We start from the raw sequence: 14,281 nt of genomic DNA on the forward strand, positions 1-14,281 counted from the left end.
TGTGGTTTGTGTAATCGTTATGAAGACATGAGAACACATTAGGCTATAATAAACACTACAAACAGTATTATTAGTAGTAGTCATTAAATGTGTGAGCAAATGCAGGGTGATGTGAGCAAAAGCAGAACTAACAAACTACTACCTTTTATACTGTTAAAAGAAAAAGGTCCCTCTGAGATTTTAAAAGTCATTTTTAAAGATTGTAAAGCAGTTTAAAAAGTAGGATCTAGCTATAACTTTAGTACAGACGTGCAACACTGTGTTATTATGTTGCCAAGGAACCTGATCAATAGTGATAAGATTTTGTATCGTTCAATTTATTCTTGGTACAGGTGAAGAACAACAGGAGCTATCATATTTTTTGCACAAAAACAATACATTTATTCAAGTGTTCTCCAGCACAAATACATAAAGGAGCCGTTTTCTTCTTTCTGGGTACTAAAACATAAGTATTGGGTAAAGGGTGGAGAATGACTGCTACATTTGATCATCTTAAAGAAGAAAAACATAGGCCATAAAACAGGTAATATGACACAAAAGAAGAAGCCACAAAGACTGAGCGCCAACTAACAGTATCACTGGATTATAGAACTGACCTGTCTGAAACAGTGAAATGTCATGGTGAGCATCCCAAATGGCACCCTATTCACTATATATGGCACCCTATGGGCCTTGGCCAAAGGTAGTGCACTGTAAAGGGAACAGGGTGCCATTTGGGACATAACATTTGCCAATAATAACAAAAGCATCAAATCAAGAAACGACAATTGAAAACAAGACATGGAAGATAGGATATTATGGCATGGAATGTAGGATTAAGAAGCAATGCGAATGCCAAGTTTTAAGCATACATTATGCATTATGCTACAGTAAATGTTCTTACCGAAATGTTTATCTTTTTTTTTTGTTATTTCCCATTACGGAGTACATGGTTTCCCCCCACAGATAAGCACCAACCAACTACAGCAATTTCTAGTCTAAAACAATATAGGAAACTCATAATTTATTATTCACAATTTTTTCAAGTACAAAGTTAAAATGCCTTTGTTAATATATGCATCATATGAGAGTGAAATAATAGTGCTCTTCAAATCATTACTATAAGGAACTTAAAAACAGTCATTGTCAAGACAAGTTTTATTTCTCTTCCAAACAAATATATTTTTTCTTGATTAGATAAAATTTTTAGCACCGTCAGAAACACCTACAATCCCTCTTTATAGTTCTTTAAAGAAACAAAAGCGACAGAAAAAAAAAACAACCAACATCATGTAGGGCTGTGCAGTGAAGTATAGACCGTTCCACCTTAAAGCTGTCATTATTAGGCTACTGTTAAGATCACATGACACATTTCAACTGGATTCACTCAGAACATTGGAAAACAAATGAACAGTACTAGAAGGCAAGACTTGGAGTCTACCCACCTCTAATGTTTCATAGCTTATTTTGATGAAATTGGTTCAATTTGACTTGATTACATTTTTTTTGCCCTAATCTTTTTTTTCTTCCAATTCCATGATATATATTAGCAAATAATTATATTTGTACATCTCATAGGTAATAAAAAAAAAAGGAGAAAGACAAACCAAAACCAGCAACAGGAAAACTCTATGTACAAAATGTACATATGGTCATTTGCTATACAGAAGGGGAATTAATGTCAACACAACGCACAAGAATTCCTGCGAACCCAATGTGTGAAGTTCAACTAAAACGGTGGCACGGATACAGTAAGGTCACTTAAGAACTTAATCATGTATGAAAATACATTTATGAAATTAAGTCATATTGAATATTTTAGTTGGGACATTGGTAAATCATCATCTCTGCTCTCTTTTTTTTGGGCCACTGTTAATTTTTTTAGTTCTGACAAACTCATTTCCAAATCTTCCACATTCAAGGTCATAATAATTCAGATCATCAGAAAATGCAGATTTGGAATGTAATCCAAGTTTGGGTAATAATCGTTTGAATTAGCTCTCTCTCCTTCGAACTCTCGAAATATTCCCGGATCTAAATCCTACAATCGTAATAGAAATAGACACATTCTTTTTCATCCGGAGGATGACACTGAATTACTGCTTTGAACAGAAGACAATATGTTAACGGAGCACATGAATCATTTCCAATTCATCTACTGTACATTGAGTAGCAATCAATAATTCAATCGTTTCCATGGATACGCCATTCTAATAATCCATTATTTCACCTCTATTGGCACAGCCCTACGGTATAGAAAACATACTGTATTACACAATGGTAAAACAGTTCACCTCATAAAAACAAAACAAACATTTCACAAGAAAAAAAAACAAGAAATGTTTCTAATACTAAAGGGAAAAAGAAGAATTATACATATAAAAAGTGCTTTATAATGTTGGTAAAACAGCACAAAATTGCTATAAAACGGTAGAAGAGCATTGTGAAGCCGCACCATATTGTTTGAAGACTTGCACCTGACAGTATCTACTATCTAGTTTGCAGGGGTGAGAAGGGAAGGGAGAGTCTTTACTTGGTTGTGGAAACACCAGGGCACCCACACTCCCTCCAGTCCACCGACCATGCTCACTAACAGTTGTACAGTAATGACATGGGTCAGGATGAAACTACAAAAAAAGTAGTTCACCACAGACCTTGATCAATATTTTTGTTTTGTTTTTGTAACTACAGAAAACATCACCGCCCATGTGGCTAGCTTCATTTTGTGTTTGTGCAGAGTTTGACACGGGCAGGCACGGGGGCCTGAGTTTGCGTGTCGCAAGGCTTGAAAAATGATTGAAAAAGCACCAGTACAATTTTTTGTAAAAAAAAAAGCTGTAAAACATAGGAAAGAGGAGGATATGGCATGCTATTCTGCAGTCTTCTGCCACCACGCCGTATTTTATCGCCACTTTGAAGTCATTTAAAGTTATTAAGAAAGCACATAAGTTCTTTAAGTGTGAAAACATCACACTGAAAAAACAACTTTCCAGGCAATGTTTTTTTTTCCCCCCCCATCTTGTCTAAAGTGTAGTGCCTGTGCCACATGGACTGTGATGTTTCCTATTGTCTCGAAGCACCATGGTATTGTAACCATTTTACAGTAGTACCTTAACCTTCAGTTAACTGTGTATATAAACTGTAAACAAAGAGGTATATGTGATCTGGTGTTTTGGATTCATTAAGACAGCTTTCTGTGACACTGAAGAAAATCACCCTTATTCACTTTAGCTCTGCAAGGCTCAGGAGGTGGACTGCTTCGTCCACTTCAGATATAGGCCAAAACAAAATCATGCCTACACAGCCAAAATCATTCACATAACATACTGTACACACAGTATGATAAACTCTTATCTTTCAGATCTTTTCCAATCACCCAATCCTAGTCTTTATTAAAAATAAAAAATCAACTTTAAAAATCACACAGATCCTAGTTTCTTCTTCCTCAGTGCCTTGAGAAGAAAGCCTTGTCTCAAGTATAGCTTGCACAAATAAATCAATAAAAACAATACTGGATAACACTGCTAAAAAGGTCAAATGACATATACAAATTAAATAGAATAAGAAGTACATTTCAAAATACAAGAAATAATGTGAAATATCTACTCTGATGTTTTGCTTGCCTGAGAAATGATACCAGGAAGTAGTATAATTTCACCACAACTCTTGTTTCTAGTTACAACAACAGTTATATGTTTGTGGTGGTTTCTAAGCCAAGTCTTGTTAAACACAGGCAAAGTACTCTTTGAGTGGTGCAAACAAGTGACGGATGACCGGTACACTCCACGACCTTCCCAGAAGCCTTTGCCTGGCCAGCCGACTCATGTTGGACACGTCTGTGTAATGGACAGGGAAGCCAAACACCCTGGGGAAGGAGACAGTAACCAGACAGCCACCAGAGGGAACAAGAGACAGACAGACAGAGCAGGAGACAGACCGACAAATACACTTGAGAATTAATGACATCTAAAATGGCGCTATATTTAAATGTGAGATTAACTTTTAGGTGCTTCATAGAAGGGCAATTTGGAATTATATCTATGACTTCCTGTAAGAGAATCATTTGAATAATAATGAGGTATCCCATTGGGAAAAACTGCTTGTAATAACGTCATTTAATTTGCTGCTGTGATTAATTAATTTGAAGGGTAATCAGTTCCTACCTCTCCATCTCAGTGCACCAGAGAATGTCCTCCTTCTCGTTCATGAAGACAGGGAAGTGCTGGTCTTTACCCTGCTTAATGGAATTAGAGCGAGTGGTGATGGTCCTCACTTTGCCAAACTGAGGGGAAACCAGGAAGTGCACACACTAAGTGGCTGGTGCATAAGAATAGGACAATAATAAGTATTGTTTACAGACCAAATTGCCCGGATGACCAACCATTTCATTTGAAAGTTCAAAAAAGGTACTCACACTCAGTTTGTTTCTACACGGTTTGAGTGCATGTACCTTGAACTAAGTTATTCAACTGAATGAACTACACAATTTACATGTTCGGACAATTTGGTCTACGCCAGAACAGCAAAAGCACAGCTCCAATAAGAAGCCAGACATATATAACTGACCTTCGCTGTTCTGCCATGCTCCAAACACTCCTGAAGGTCCAGTCTGTCAGTGCACATGGCAGTCAAGGGTCTGCAGAGGAAAAGAGAGGGAAAGGTAAGGGATGTGTGAAACGAGAGAGCGAGAGATGGAGAGAAAGAGAGAGAGAGAAAAGAGGGAGATTGGAGTGCGAGAGTGTGAGAGAGAGACAGAGCGCAAGAGAGAGACAGTGAGTGCGAGAGAGAGAGAGAGAGAGAGAGAGAAGAACAGTGCGTAAAAGGTGATTATGATTCTTTGGTTACGGAGTTTGACTGGCTCAGGAACTAGCCCACGTGTGCGTTGCTTTAGGCTGGCTGTTGCTTCCCTCACCGTTCTCTCACCAACCTGTTCATGCCAGGCAGGTTCCCCCAGAAGTAGCGGGCGCGGTGAGCAGCAGACACCTCCTTGGCATCGATCATCACCGGGTTACACTGGCAGGAGGGAGACGAGAGGTTTATTCAACATTTATTTAACCAGGAAAGTTATTGAGAACATATTCCCTTTTACAAATAATAACCTGAAGGATTTTATTGAAGTAGTGGAGATGAGAGAGAGAATCTCATACAATGTTTAAATGAACTGCTTAAATTGTTCCCTCATAATCTAACCAGTATATTGACAGCATGCACTGTGAATTACCACCACAAGGTGGTATTCATCCAAAATGTATCCATATTCCAATAGTTAAACATTTACATGACTAATGTACAGTTTGTTCTGCTAGATGTTATACATTCTCTGTAAAGGAACAAACCTCTAGAAAGCGAGAGATGTCCCTCTTGTCGCTGACACCCATGGCCACCACATTCTCAAAGAGCCAGAAGAACGGCCGGTTGTCGCCCTCTTTGGGCCGAGCCTCGTGCAGCAGACGGTAGAACTCAAAGAACAGCCGACCAGTGCCCTCTACAGGAGAAACAGAGAAGGACGTGCATTTAAAATTCAGCTACAGGAAATAACTCGTCACCGATCACAGAACAAGTGATAAATGTACAGGTTTGTTACAGACCATAAAGACCCTTCCTAGCCGGGTTGACAATAGAGAGGTCGTTACATGGACTTCCGCCAATCACTAAGTCAAAGGGGCCCCACTCGTGTAACTGTACCAAGGGAGAGAGAAAACAGGAAAAACAATAGGAGAAAGGAGGACAGGAGATAAGACAAAATCGACAGATTATCCGACTAAGAGATACTTGTTATGGTTTAGAGGTTGAAGTAATGTTATATGAAGTGTTTTTGTAATGGCCCTAGCTGAGGCACCATACAATCTTTCTCAATTGGAATATCCTTATTGAGATTGTGGTTGGGCGTTGGTCTTTGAGCCAGGTTATTGGGATTCACAGACCGTGAGTGACCTTGCATTACTCTCATGATTCATGACATTATACTCACATGTTTGCGTGTGACGTTCCTCACGTCGCCCACGTACATGATGCGTCCCTGATGCCTGACGATGCCCACCGTGACGGAGTCCTCGCACACCTCCGACGCCACATAGCGCTCCACCTGGATACCCAGCTCCTTCAGCACCAGCAGACCTAAAGGTCAGAGGTCAAAGTGGAAATAGGTCAAACGGTAGCATGTTTTTGGTTCTTTTGAAGGACTCCATGACTCCCTCGTCAACAGTGGCAATTGTTGCGGAGTGGATTTTCCTGGTTAAATAAAGTGGATGGTCCTATTTACATAATGATTAACTTGAACTTGGTGAACTGAACTGAATAACACCATACAGGTGAGACAATACTGAAGGCCTGGTCTTAGCCCGAGGCACACTATTAATCATTTATTTTTACAGGAGTGGGAATTCCCAATTCTTTTGTATTTTTGTGCGGTTTTATTGAACAGATAGGCAAGTGAAAGACAGACAGGAAAGGTATGAGAAGTGCACTGCTAGACAATATGGTTAAACAGCATGCTGTGTGGATTAGTTTGCTATCTATCTATCTTTATAGCAATAGACAGTCAGCCTAGTTTGTAGTCATGAGTTAGGAGGACAGTCCCGGTGAAACCTGAGACAGACGGGAAACTTTGTACAGACAAGAGACAGAGAAGTTCAGAGGGTTTTGTGTCAAGGAGAGGTGGGAAGAGGGGGAGGAGGAGAGAAGAGGAAAGGAAAGGAGATTCCCTTCAAACCTGTTGCTATGCCATCGAACAGTGACAGGACACGTATGGGTTGTCTCTTCTCTGCCATGACTGGAGGGTAAAGCTTTGGTGGTTCCTGTAATACAACACAGAGAGAGAGAAATTATGGAGCTAGTATTTACCCAGAGAGAGCCGGGAATGACGTCAGCTGTTTGAAGCCCAATTCGTAGAGCCCCAGAGCCGTGATAGTCTGCCTGCTCATTATTTACATATTTAGGAAGCTTGTTGGAGCTCATTTGGCTCTTTTAGAGGCGCGGACGTACTGTGTCACGACGGAACACAGACTAATTGTGTCTCTGTGGCTGTGAACTTTGTAGCGAGCTTGAAACATAGTACTGAGGCACTACTCACAAAATCTTGGTCATGGTTATTAGCGAAGAAGTGCTGTAGACGACAGGGCCAGTCAGTGCGACGCTCCAGCAGGCCGAACACTCCCTTCTGTCCCTTCTCACACATGTAGCAGCTCCAGGGATCCTCTTTAATAGCTATCTGTGCTGCACCTGGGCCCACCAGCAGGTCCACACACTCCACACAGAAACACCTGGAGAGGAGAGCTGTGTTTACTATCCTGCTAGACGCTAACGCCCGCACAGACACATGGGCGCACATAATCACATACACGTAAGATCGAACATACGCACGCACAGCGTACACAGACACACTTATGCAAACAACAATGACCGTAAACACACACACACACGAGTGAATCCCAACAATAATGAACTTAGTTAGCATCAGATGAAAGCACCGCCCTCACCTGCAGCAGTTGTTGTTCCCGCACATGAGCACCTCTCGTCCCCCACAGCAAATAGTGCAGTATGACTGGTAACCATCATCATCATACTGATATGCACATTCTAGAAAGCAGTTCTGGGACACAGCAGTGGAGAAATGATTTGAGCTTTGAGATTTGTCGTGTCGCTCTAGAAAGTTGAATCCACAAGTAAAATCAACTATTCTCCAATTATTGTTAACAGAACAACAAGTAACAATTCGAAATACGCTACTCAACACGTGTTTGTGTTTTGGTAACAGAGAGCTTTTAACGCTAGAAAAGAAGAGCGAATCATGTGGACGCCAAACTAATTTAAATTTTTTAAAGTAATTTCCCTCCCCCCAGTCTTTGACTTGTCCTAAATAAGTCTATATAAAACACACTGTCGTTGTTAGAATCTTAAATGAGCAGAATTACTGTTATAGGAAGTTTTAGCAGGACATGTCATTTCCCCCCTCATTCACCACCATTGAAACTACACCTAAACTATATTGTAACTAATTTCACACATAATAATAGAGTTAGCCTAAAGACAAGATTAAATGGACAAAAGTTTGATGGGTGACAATTATTACCAATTGTCAAATTGTACACTTGAAACTGACACAGAGGCAGGGAAACGGGAGCGCCAAAATCAAATCCCCCAACAGAGTGACATGCAGCTAAGACAATTTGATTTCTATATAGTATCAGAAAGAGCAGATTCTGCAGTTCCTAAAACACTTACCGTTGTCAAAAAAAATTACACAATTTAAGGAGGTGAGCTCTATTTCAATATATCACTTTTTCCAAGAATAACCGCTGTTCCATGCGTTCAACATATGAGCACTCGCGGCAGCAAAATACAACTTAAAACATGCTATTCTGTTCTTTTGAAATGCATTTTCTTATTTCCATAATGTTTCTTAAGACCTGTCAAAAGGAAATAATGAATGTAACTGTTGAATGGTTGTGGTTTTAGTCATTTTTCATTTTTACATTATAGTCTACAGTAACATTAAATAATGAAAATGCTATTGAGCTAACGTAGGCTAATGTGATTAGCATGAGGTTGTAAGTAACAAGAACATTTCCCAGGACATAGACAGACATATCTGATATTGGCAGAAACCTTAAATTCTTGTTAATCTAACGGCACTGTCCAATTTACAGTAGCTATTACAGTTTGTGGAGATTGCACTGTTACGAACTTGAAATTGTATTAATAAACCAATTAGGCACATTTGGGCAGTCTTGAAACAACATTTTGAACAGAAATGCAATGGTTCATTGGATCCGTTTAAAACTTTGCACATACACTGCTGCCATCTAGCAGCCAAAATCTAATTGCACCTGGGCTGGAATAATACATTATGGCCTTTCTCTTGCATTTCAAAGATGGTACAAAAAAAAATAATGTTTTTTTCTTTGCCTAAAGCAGCGCTGGAGCCTAGAGGGTGAGCTAGACCTGGCCCGTATATATCAAGGGAAAAGCTAGTCAGTTGCACAACTGAATGCATTCAACCGAAATGCGTCTTCTTCATTTAACCCAACCCCTCAGAATCAGAGATATGCAGGTGGCTGCCTTAATCAGCGGCATTGGCGTCCGGGGAGCAATTGTTGTTGGGTGTTAACTGTCTTGCTCAAGGGCAGAACGACACATTTTTCCACCTTGCCGGCTCGAGAATTCGAAACAGCGAGATTTCGGTTACTGCCCCAACGCTCTTCACCGCTAGGCTACCTGCTGCCCTCTAGGATCAGGTCCTACCTGTCCATGTAATCATCTCAGAGTAGGAGTGACGATATAGGATCAGGTCCTACCTGTCCATGTAATCATCTCAGAGTAGGAGCGCCGATATAGGATCAGGTCCTACCTGTCTATGTAATCATCTCAGAGTACGAGTGCCGATATAGGATCAGGTCCTACCTGCCCACGTAATCATCTCAGAGTAGGAGCGCCGACATAGGATCAGGTCCTACCTGCCCATGTAATCATCTCAGAGTAGGAGTGCCGACATAGGATCAGGTCCAACCTGTCGATGTAATCATCTCAGAGTAGGAGCACCGATATAGGATCAGGTCCTACCTGCCCAAGTAATCATCTCAGAGTAGGAGCGCCGACATAGGATCAGGTCCTACCTGTCCATGTAATCTGATTCATTGTGATCCAAAAGGCTAAACCGATCATCCTGCTTGAGAGGCTTGATACATACACCCCCAGAGCTACAGACTTCATGGCCTTACACCTAGCCCTGACTCAATAGCCTTAATGGCCTCCTCTTCCCTCCTTACCTTACAGCTCTGGCACATTCCTCCAGCAAACAGAGGGTGTTCACGGGAAACATTCAAACTTCCACAGGAGATGCAGATGTCTGTGGAGAAAGACAGAATGTAATTGGTGCCAGCCAGAGATGCAGTGGCACGCTAATAAATGGGTAAACCCTGACCGCCGATCAAGATACGCGACTTTGGCATAATAGGTGCACTATACACAAAATAAAAAAGGTGTGTAAACAAGACGTATAAACATTTACCCTCCACTAAAACCACTAGGCAAAGCCAACTGGAGGTTGAAAAACCCACCCCACTGCTTTGAATCCAGCCTTGGATTCAATAGGCATATTTGAACAGCCGCGAGAGGAATGTACATTTCATAAGGAAATGCTAATATGCTTTGAGGACTCATATAAAATAGCCAACTCTCTTTCATTCGCTGCCTACTGAACATGACCCTGGCTGCCTGAACACAAGAGACAGACCACTTACCTTCTATGCTTCTGCATTTCTGTCTCACTTCATACACAAGTCTCTCTGGAAATGCAGACCGGAGAGAGAGAGAGAGAGAGAGAAAAAAACACGGTTTCAGATTCAGGATATGACTTGAACGTTTGTTGCTATGCTATCTTTGCAGATGACATCTTCAAGAGAGAGAAAAGCTGCAGACATACCCCCTCTCACCCCTACTTCACCATTTGCTTTTAAGATATTACATGTGTTTTTTCTTTGCCAATATAAAGTGTTGGGCTGAGTACATTCATAGCACATAGATAAGAGATACAGCGCTACATAACATTTACCAGATACATAACATATAACACCTACACGGGTTAACAGAATTGACCATGTTAACCCTAGTACTAAGCACCTGCTACCCTGTCTTTCACAAACAGTCTCTCTTTCACTCTCACACACACCCCTTAGCTAAACCTCCCTGAGGGGGAGGGATATAGAGGTCACAACCCCTATTTAACCTAATAAAAAAAAGCAGGCCTACCTCTCGTCCCCTCGTCAATCATCTCCTTGACCTTGGGTTTCTCGGCTGCAGTGCTTTTGCGAGGCTTTTTGGCTGGAGGGGGCGTGTAGGCTGCCGCCTCTGGCTCCACCCACACGTCAGGGTACACCTCCTTATATGGGTTACGCTCCTCTGGTGGGCGGGGCATATCAGTAAGACAATAAACAAGTCAGATAACCAGACTCTTGACAAAAGACTACCAAAGACAGGTAGGGGAATGCTGGATAAAAAGGGTGGAATTGATCTGGCAACTGAAGGGACATTCCCCTACCATTGGGCCCTCGAGCCCCACAACAATACTTTCGTTGTTCGCTGTAACACGGACAACAAAATGTCTTTATAATGTGTTGTTTTGTTGTTGTCACATACACCAGATAGGTGTAGTGAAATGTGTTGTTTTACAGGGTCAGCCAAAGTAGTATGGCGCCCCTGGAGAAAATTAGGTTTAAATGCCTTGATCAAGACCCTTGTCGGCTCGGGTATTCAACCAGCAACCTTTTGGTTACTGGCCCAGCGCTCTTAACCACTAGGCTACCTGCCTGTTATAAGCTCCTCTTGCCTTTCGGTAAATCTAAGCTTCGGTGATTTCCCAATGTATTCCAGTCCCTCCAGGATTCCGCGATACTGCGATCGCATAATTCAATGCAAAAATCAACCAATCAGCGCATATTATGCGACAGCTCGCAATGTTGACCAACCCCCGCACTTTTAGGGCATAAAAGGGTCCAATCGAAAGCGGGTTTGTAATTTTGACCAATTACTGCACTGTCACTGTGGAAAATGGCCCAAATCCAAACAAGTCAACAAAGTTTTTTCCCCCTGGCCTGTCAGCGAATTCACATATGGGTGATTGTTGATAGCTGTACAATGAACAGAAATCAATCTCATTTGCCAACAAAAATAACAGATAAACCGTGCGAAACAATTTCCAAATGTTTTTGGAAACCATTTGAAAATGGACAATAAACAGTAACTTCGAATCAGCAAAGCAAATGAGAATGTCAGAACAGTTCCCACAGCAGCAGCAGATCACCATGACTGAAGTGGTAGCAGGGAAGACTGTGGCAAGCGCTGAAAGAATCAAGGTGAGTGGCGTTTTACTCAAACTTTCACTCCGCTGACCTTGGCTTTAGTAGGGTGGTCGGCACTCTGCTCTCCCCAGTCTGTCTTAAAGGAGAGCGCTGCTCAAAGCACCGAGTGTAATTTGTCAGCTTTGCCGTTTTAAACTCTCTGTAAATGTTAATACGGAGGACGAAAGCACAATCTTTCTGGATAAAAAAAAAACAGTAATACTGTTTTAAAAGTACATATCAACCGCAATATACTATTTTTACATTTTCTGTTCTTTATCTCCCTTACGACCCGTTAAGAAAAAAATCACAATCTCAATTATTTTTAAGACAATTTATGTGAAAGAAATATCAATCCTCAAATGGAAAGCGATTGATCAGCTTTTTTTAGAGAGAGAGAGAGTGTGAGTGGGAATGGGAGGTGCATCTCGTGTTGATAGCAAAGCCCCACGCCTGATGGAGAGGAGAGGTGTGTGTGGGAATGGGAGGTGCATCTCGTGTTGATAGCAAAGCCCCACGCCTGATGGAGAGGAGAGGTGTGTGTGGGAATGGGAGGTGCATCCTGTGTTGATAGCAAAGCCCCACGCCTGATGGAGAGGAGAGGTGTGTGTGGGAATGGGAGGTGCGTCTCGTGTTGATAGCAAAGCCCCACGCCTGATGGAGAGGAGAGGTGTGTGTGGGAATGGGAGGTGCATCCTGTGTTGATAGCAAAGCCCCACGCCTGATGGAGAGGAGAGGAGAGGTGTGTGTGGGAATGGGAGGTGCATCTCATGTTGATAGCAAAGCCCCAAGCCTGATGGAGAGGAGAGGTGTGTGTGGGAATGGGAGGTGCATCTCGTGTTGATAGCAAAGCCCCAAGCCTGATGGAGAGGAGAGGTGTGTGTGGGAATGGGAGTTGCATCTCGTGTTGATAGCAAAGCCCCAAGCCTGATGGAGAGGAGAGGTGTGTGTGGGAATGGGAGGTGCATCTCGTGTTGATAGCAAAGCCCCAAGCCTGATGGAGAGGAGAGGTGTGTGTGGGAATGGGAGTTGCATCTCGTGTTGATAGCAAAGCCCCAAGCCTGATGGTGAGGAGAGGTGTGTGTGGGTGAATGTGAGTGAATCATGACAGAGCTGTTTGTTCAGGGAAATAAACTAAATTGAGGCACTTTAGATGTTTCTAATTGTTTTTGTATGATGTATTCTGCTTAAAATCGTCCTAAAACTGAGCACATTACTTTTTATTGCTTTATATGAAATTAACGTGAAAAAAAAAATAAACATTGCCAAATGTATCGCAGAATTTCATAAAAGTTCCCTTCTAAATCAAGCATTTTTGGCCACAGTAATCATATTCTCTACAATTAAATGGAAAATATACATGAAACTTAAACTTACCTTCTGGTGGCTCTAGGCCCTTGGGCCCGGTGGGTTGGAAGCCTGTCTTAGCCCACTCTATCATCTGTTTGCTCTGTAGATCCACTGACTTGGAGGTGTCCGTCTCATCGCTCTCCGGACAGGCTATAAAGGCTTTGCCTGCTCGGGTGCTGGCCACCTGCAGAGGGACATGACCGGTCATTGTTGTCATCCTTTCATCACCTGTATGTACAGTCAACTCCGACATTATTGGCACCTCGATAAAGATGAGCAAAAATGACTATAGAAAACAAAATAATAGAAACACTTATCTGTATTGTATGCTAATTTTATACTTTTATACTTAACAAGTCATACCTTTTGTCTCTCAAAAAGAATAGGGGTCAAAATGATTGGCACCCCTGTTTTCAATACACCGGCACTCTCCCCTTGCAAGGATAACGGCACTGAGTATTTTTCTAAAATGTTTTATGAGTTGGAGAACACATTGGGAGTGATCTTAGACCAGTCCTCCATACACAATCATTCCAGATCCCTTATGGACGGCCCTCTTCATTTCAAACCCACAGGTTTTCAATGGAGCTCATCAAAATCCAGAAAGAAATGGTTAACAGACCACAAAAATCTAAAAAAATTGCCAAATCAGTTTCCCGGACTTGAACTCCATTGAAAACCTGTGGGTTTGAATTGAAGAGGGCCGTCCACAAGTGCAGACAAAGGATATCAAGGATCTGGGAAGATTGTGTTTTGGAGGACTGGTCTAAGATCCCTCCCAATGTGTTCTCCAATCTCATAACACATTATAGAACAAAAGCTCAGTGCCGTAATCCTCGCACGGGGGGGATGCACAAAGTATTGATAACAGGGGTGCCAATCATTTTGACACCTATCCTGCTGAGAAAATACATTATTAAACAACATCTCTTCAACATCAACATGTTTTGTACACTCAGCAGGTATTATCTGCATCAATCATTACTACAGAGCAGACCTTCTCGGAGCAATTTTAGAGGACTTGAGGCCCTTTTTCAACAGTCTATCATTTTGAAAGGTGCTGACTAGCACTATCTTTCAGCACACAAAGCTGGTTTACATGACATTATCACAAT

General features: G+C 41.7%; 1 protein-coding gene across 7 annotated transcripts in view; it reads right to left on the minus strand.

The window, feature by feature from the left end:
- Positions 1 to 296: 296 nt before the first annotated feature.
- Positions 297 to 14,281, minus strand: part of dnmt3ab (DNA (cytosine-5-)-methyltransferase 3 alpha b) — a 69,474-nt gene continuing 55,489 nt past the window's right edge. For 3 of the 7 annotated variants that reach the window (XM_031828598.1, XM_020487636.2, XM_031828599.1), the window contains 14 exons: positions 13,194 to 13,350; positions 10,729 to 10,878; positions 10,221 to 10,265; positions 9,747 to 9,826; positions 7,458 to 7,570; positions 7,052 to 7,241; positions 6,692 to 6,776; positions 5,951 to 6,096; positions 5,568 to 5,658; positions 5,316 to 5,464; positions 4,907 to 4,992; positions 4,546 to 4,615; positions 4,143 to 4,261; positions 297 to 3,844 (listed from right to left, as the gene is read on the minus strand). In XM_031828598.1, coding sequence (XP_031684458.1) covers positions 3,703 to 3,844; positions 4,143 to 4,261; positions 4,546 to 4,615; positions 4,907 to 4,992; positions 5,316 to 5,464; positions 5,568 to 5,658; positions 5,951 to 6,096; positions 6,692 to 6,776; positions 7,052 to 7,241; positions 7,458 to 7,570; positions 9,747 to 9,826; positions 10,221 to 10,265; positions 10,729 to 10,878; positions 13,194 to 13,350 — 1,623 coding nt within the window. In that variant the 3' untranslated portion in view covers positions 297 to 3,702. Of the gene's footprint in view, positions 3,845 to 4,142; positions 4,262 to 4,545; positions 4,616 to 4,891; positions 4,993 to 5,315; positions 5,465 to 5,567; positions 5,659 to 5,950; positions 6,097 to 6,691; positions 6,777 to 7,051; positions 7,242 to 7,457; positions 7,571 to 9,746; positions 9,827 to 10,220; positions 10,266 to 10,728; positions 10,879 to 13,193; positions 13,351 to 14,281 lie in introns of all 7 variants that reach the window. The other 4 variants (XM_031828597.1, XM_020487635.2, XM_020487638.2 and 1 more) reach the window with 3 other exon arrangements.

This window comes from Oncorhynchus kisutch, linkage group LG7 (assembly GCF_002021735.2).
Source record: "Oncorhynchus kisutch isolate 150728-3 linkage group LG7, Okis_V2, whole genome shotgun sequence".
Taxonomy (NCBI): Eukaryota; Metazoa; Chordata; class Actinopteri; order Salmoniformes; family Salmonidae; genus Oncorhynchus; species Oncorhynchus kisutch.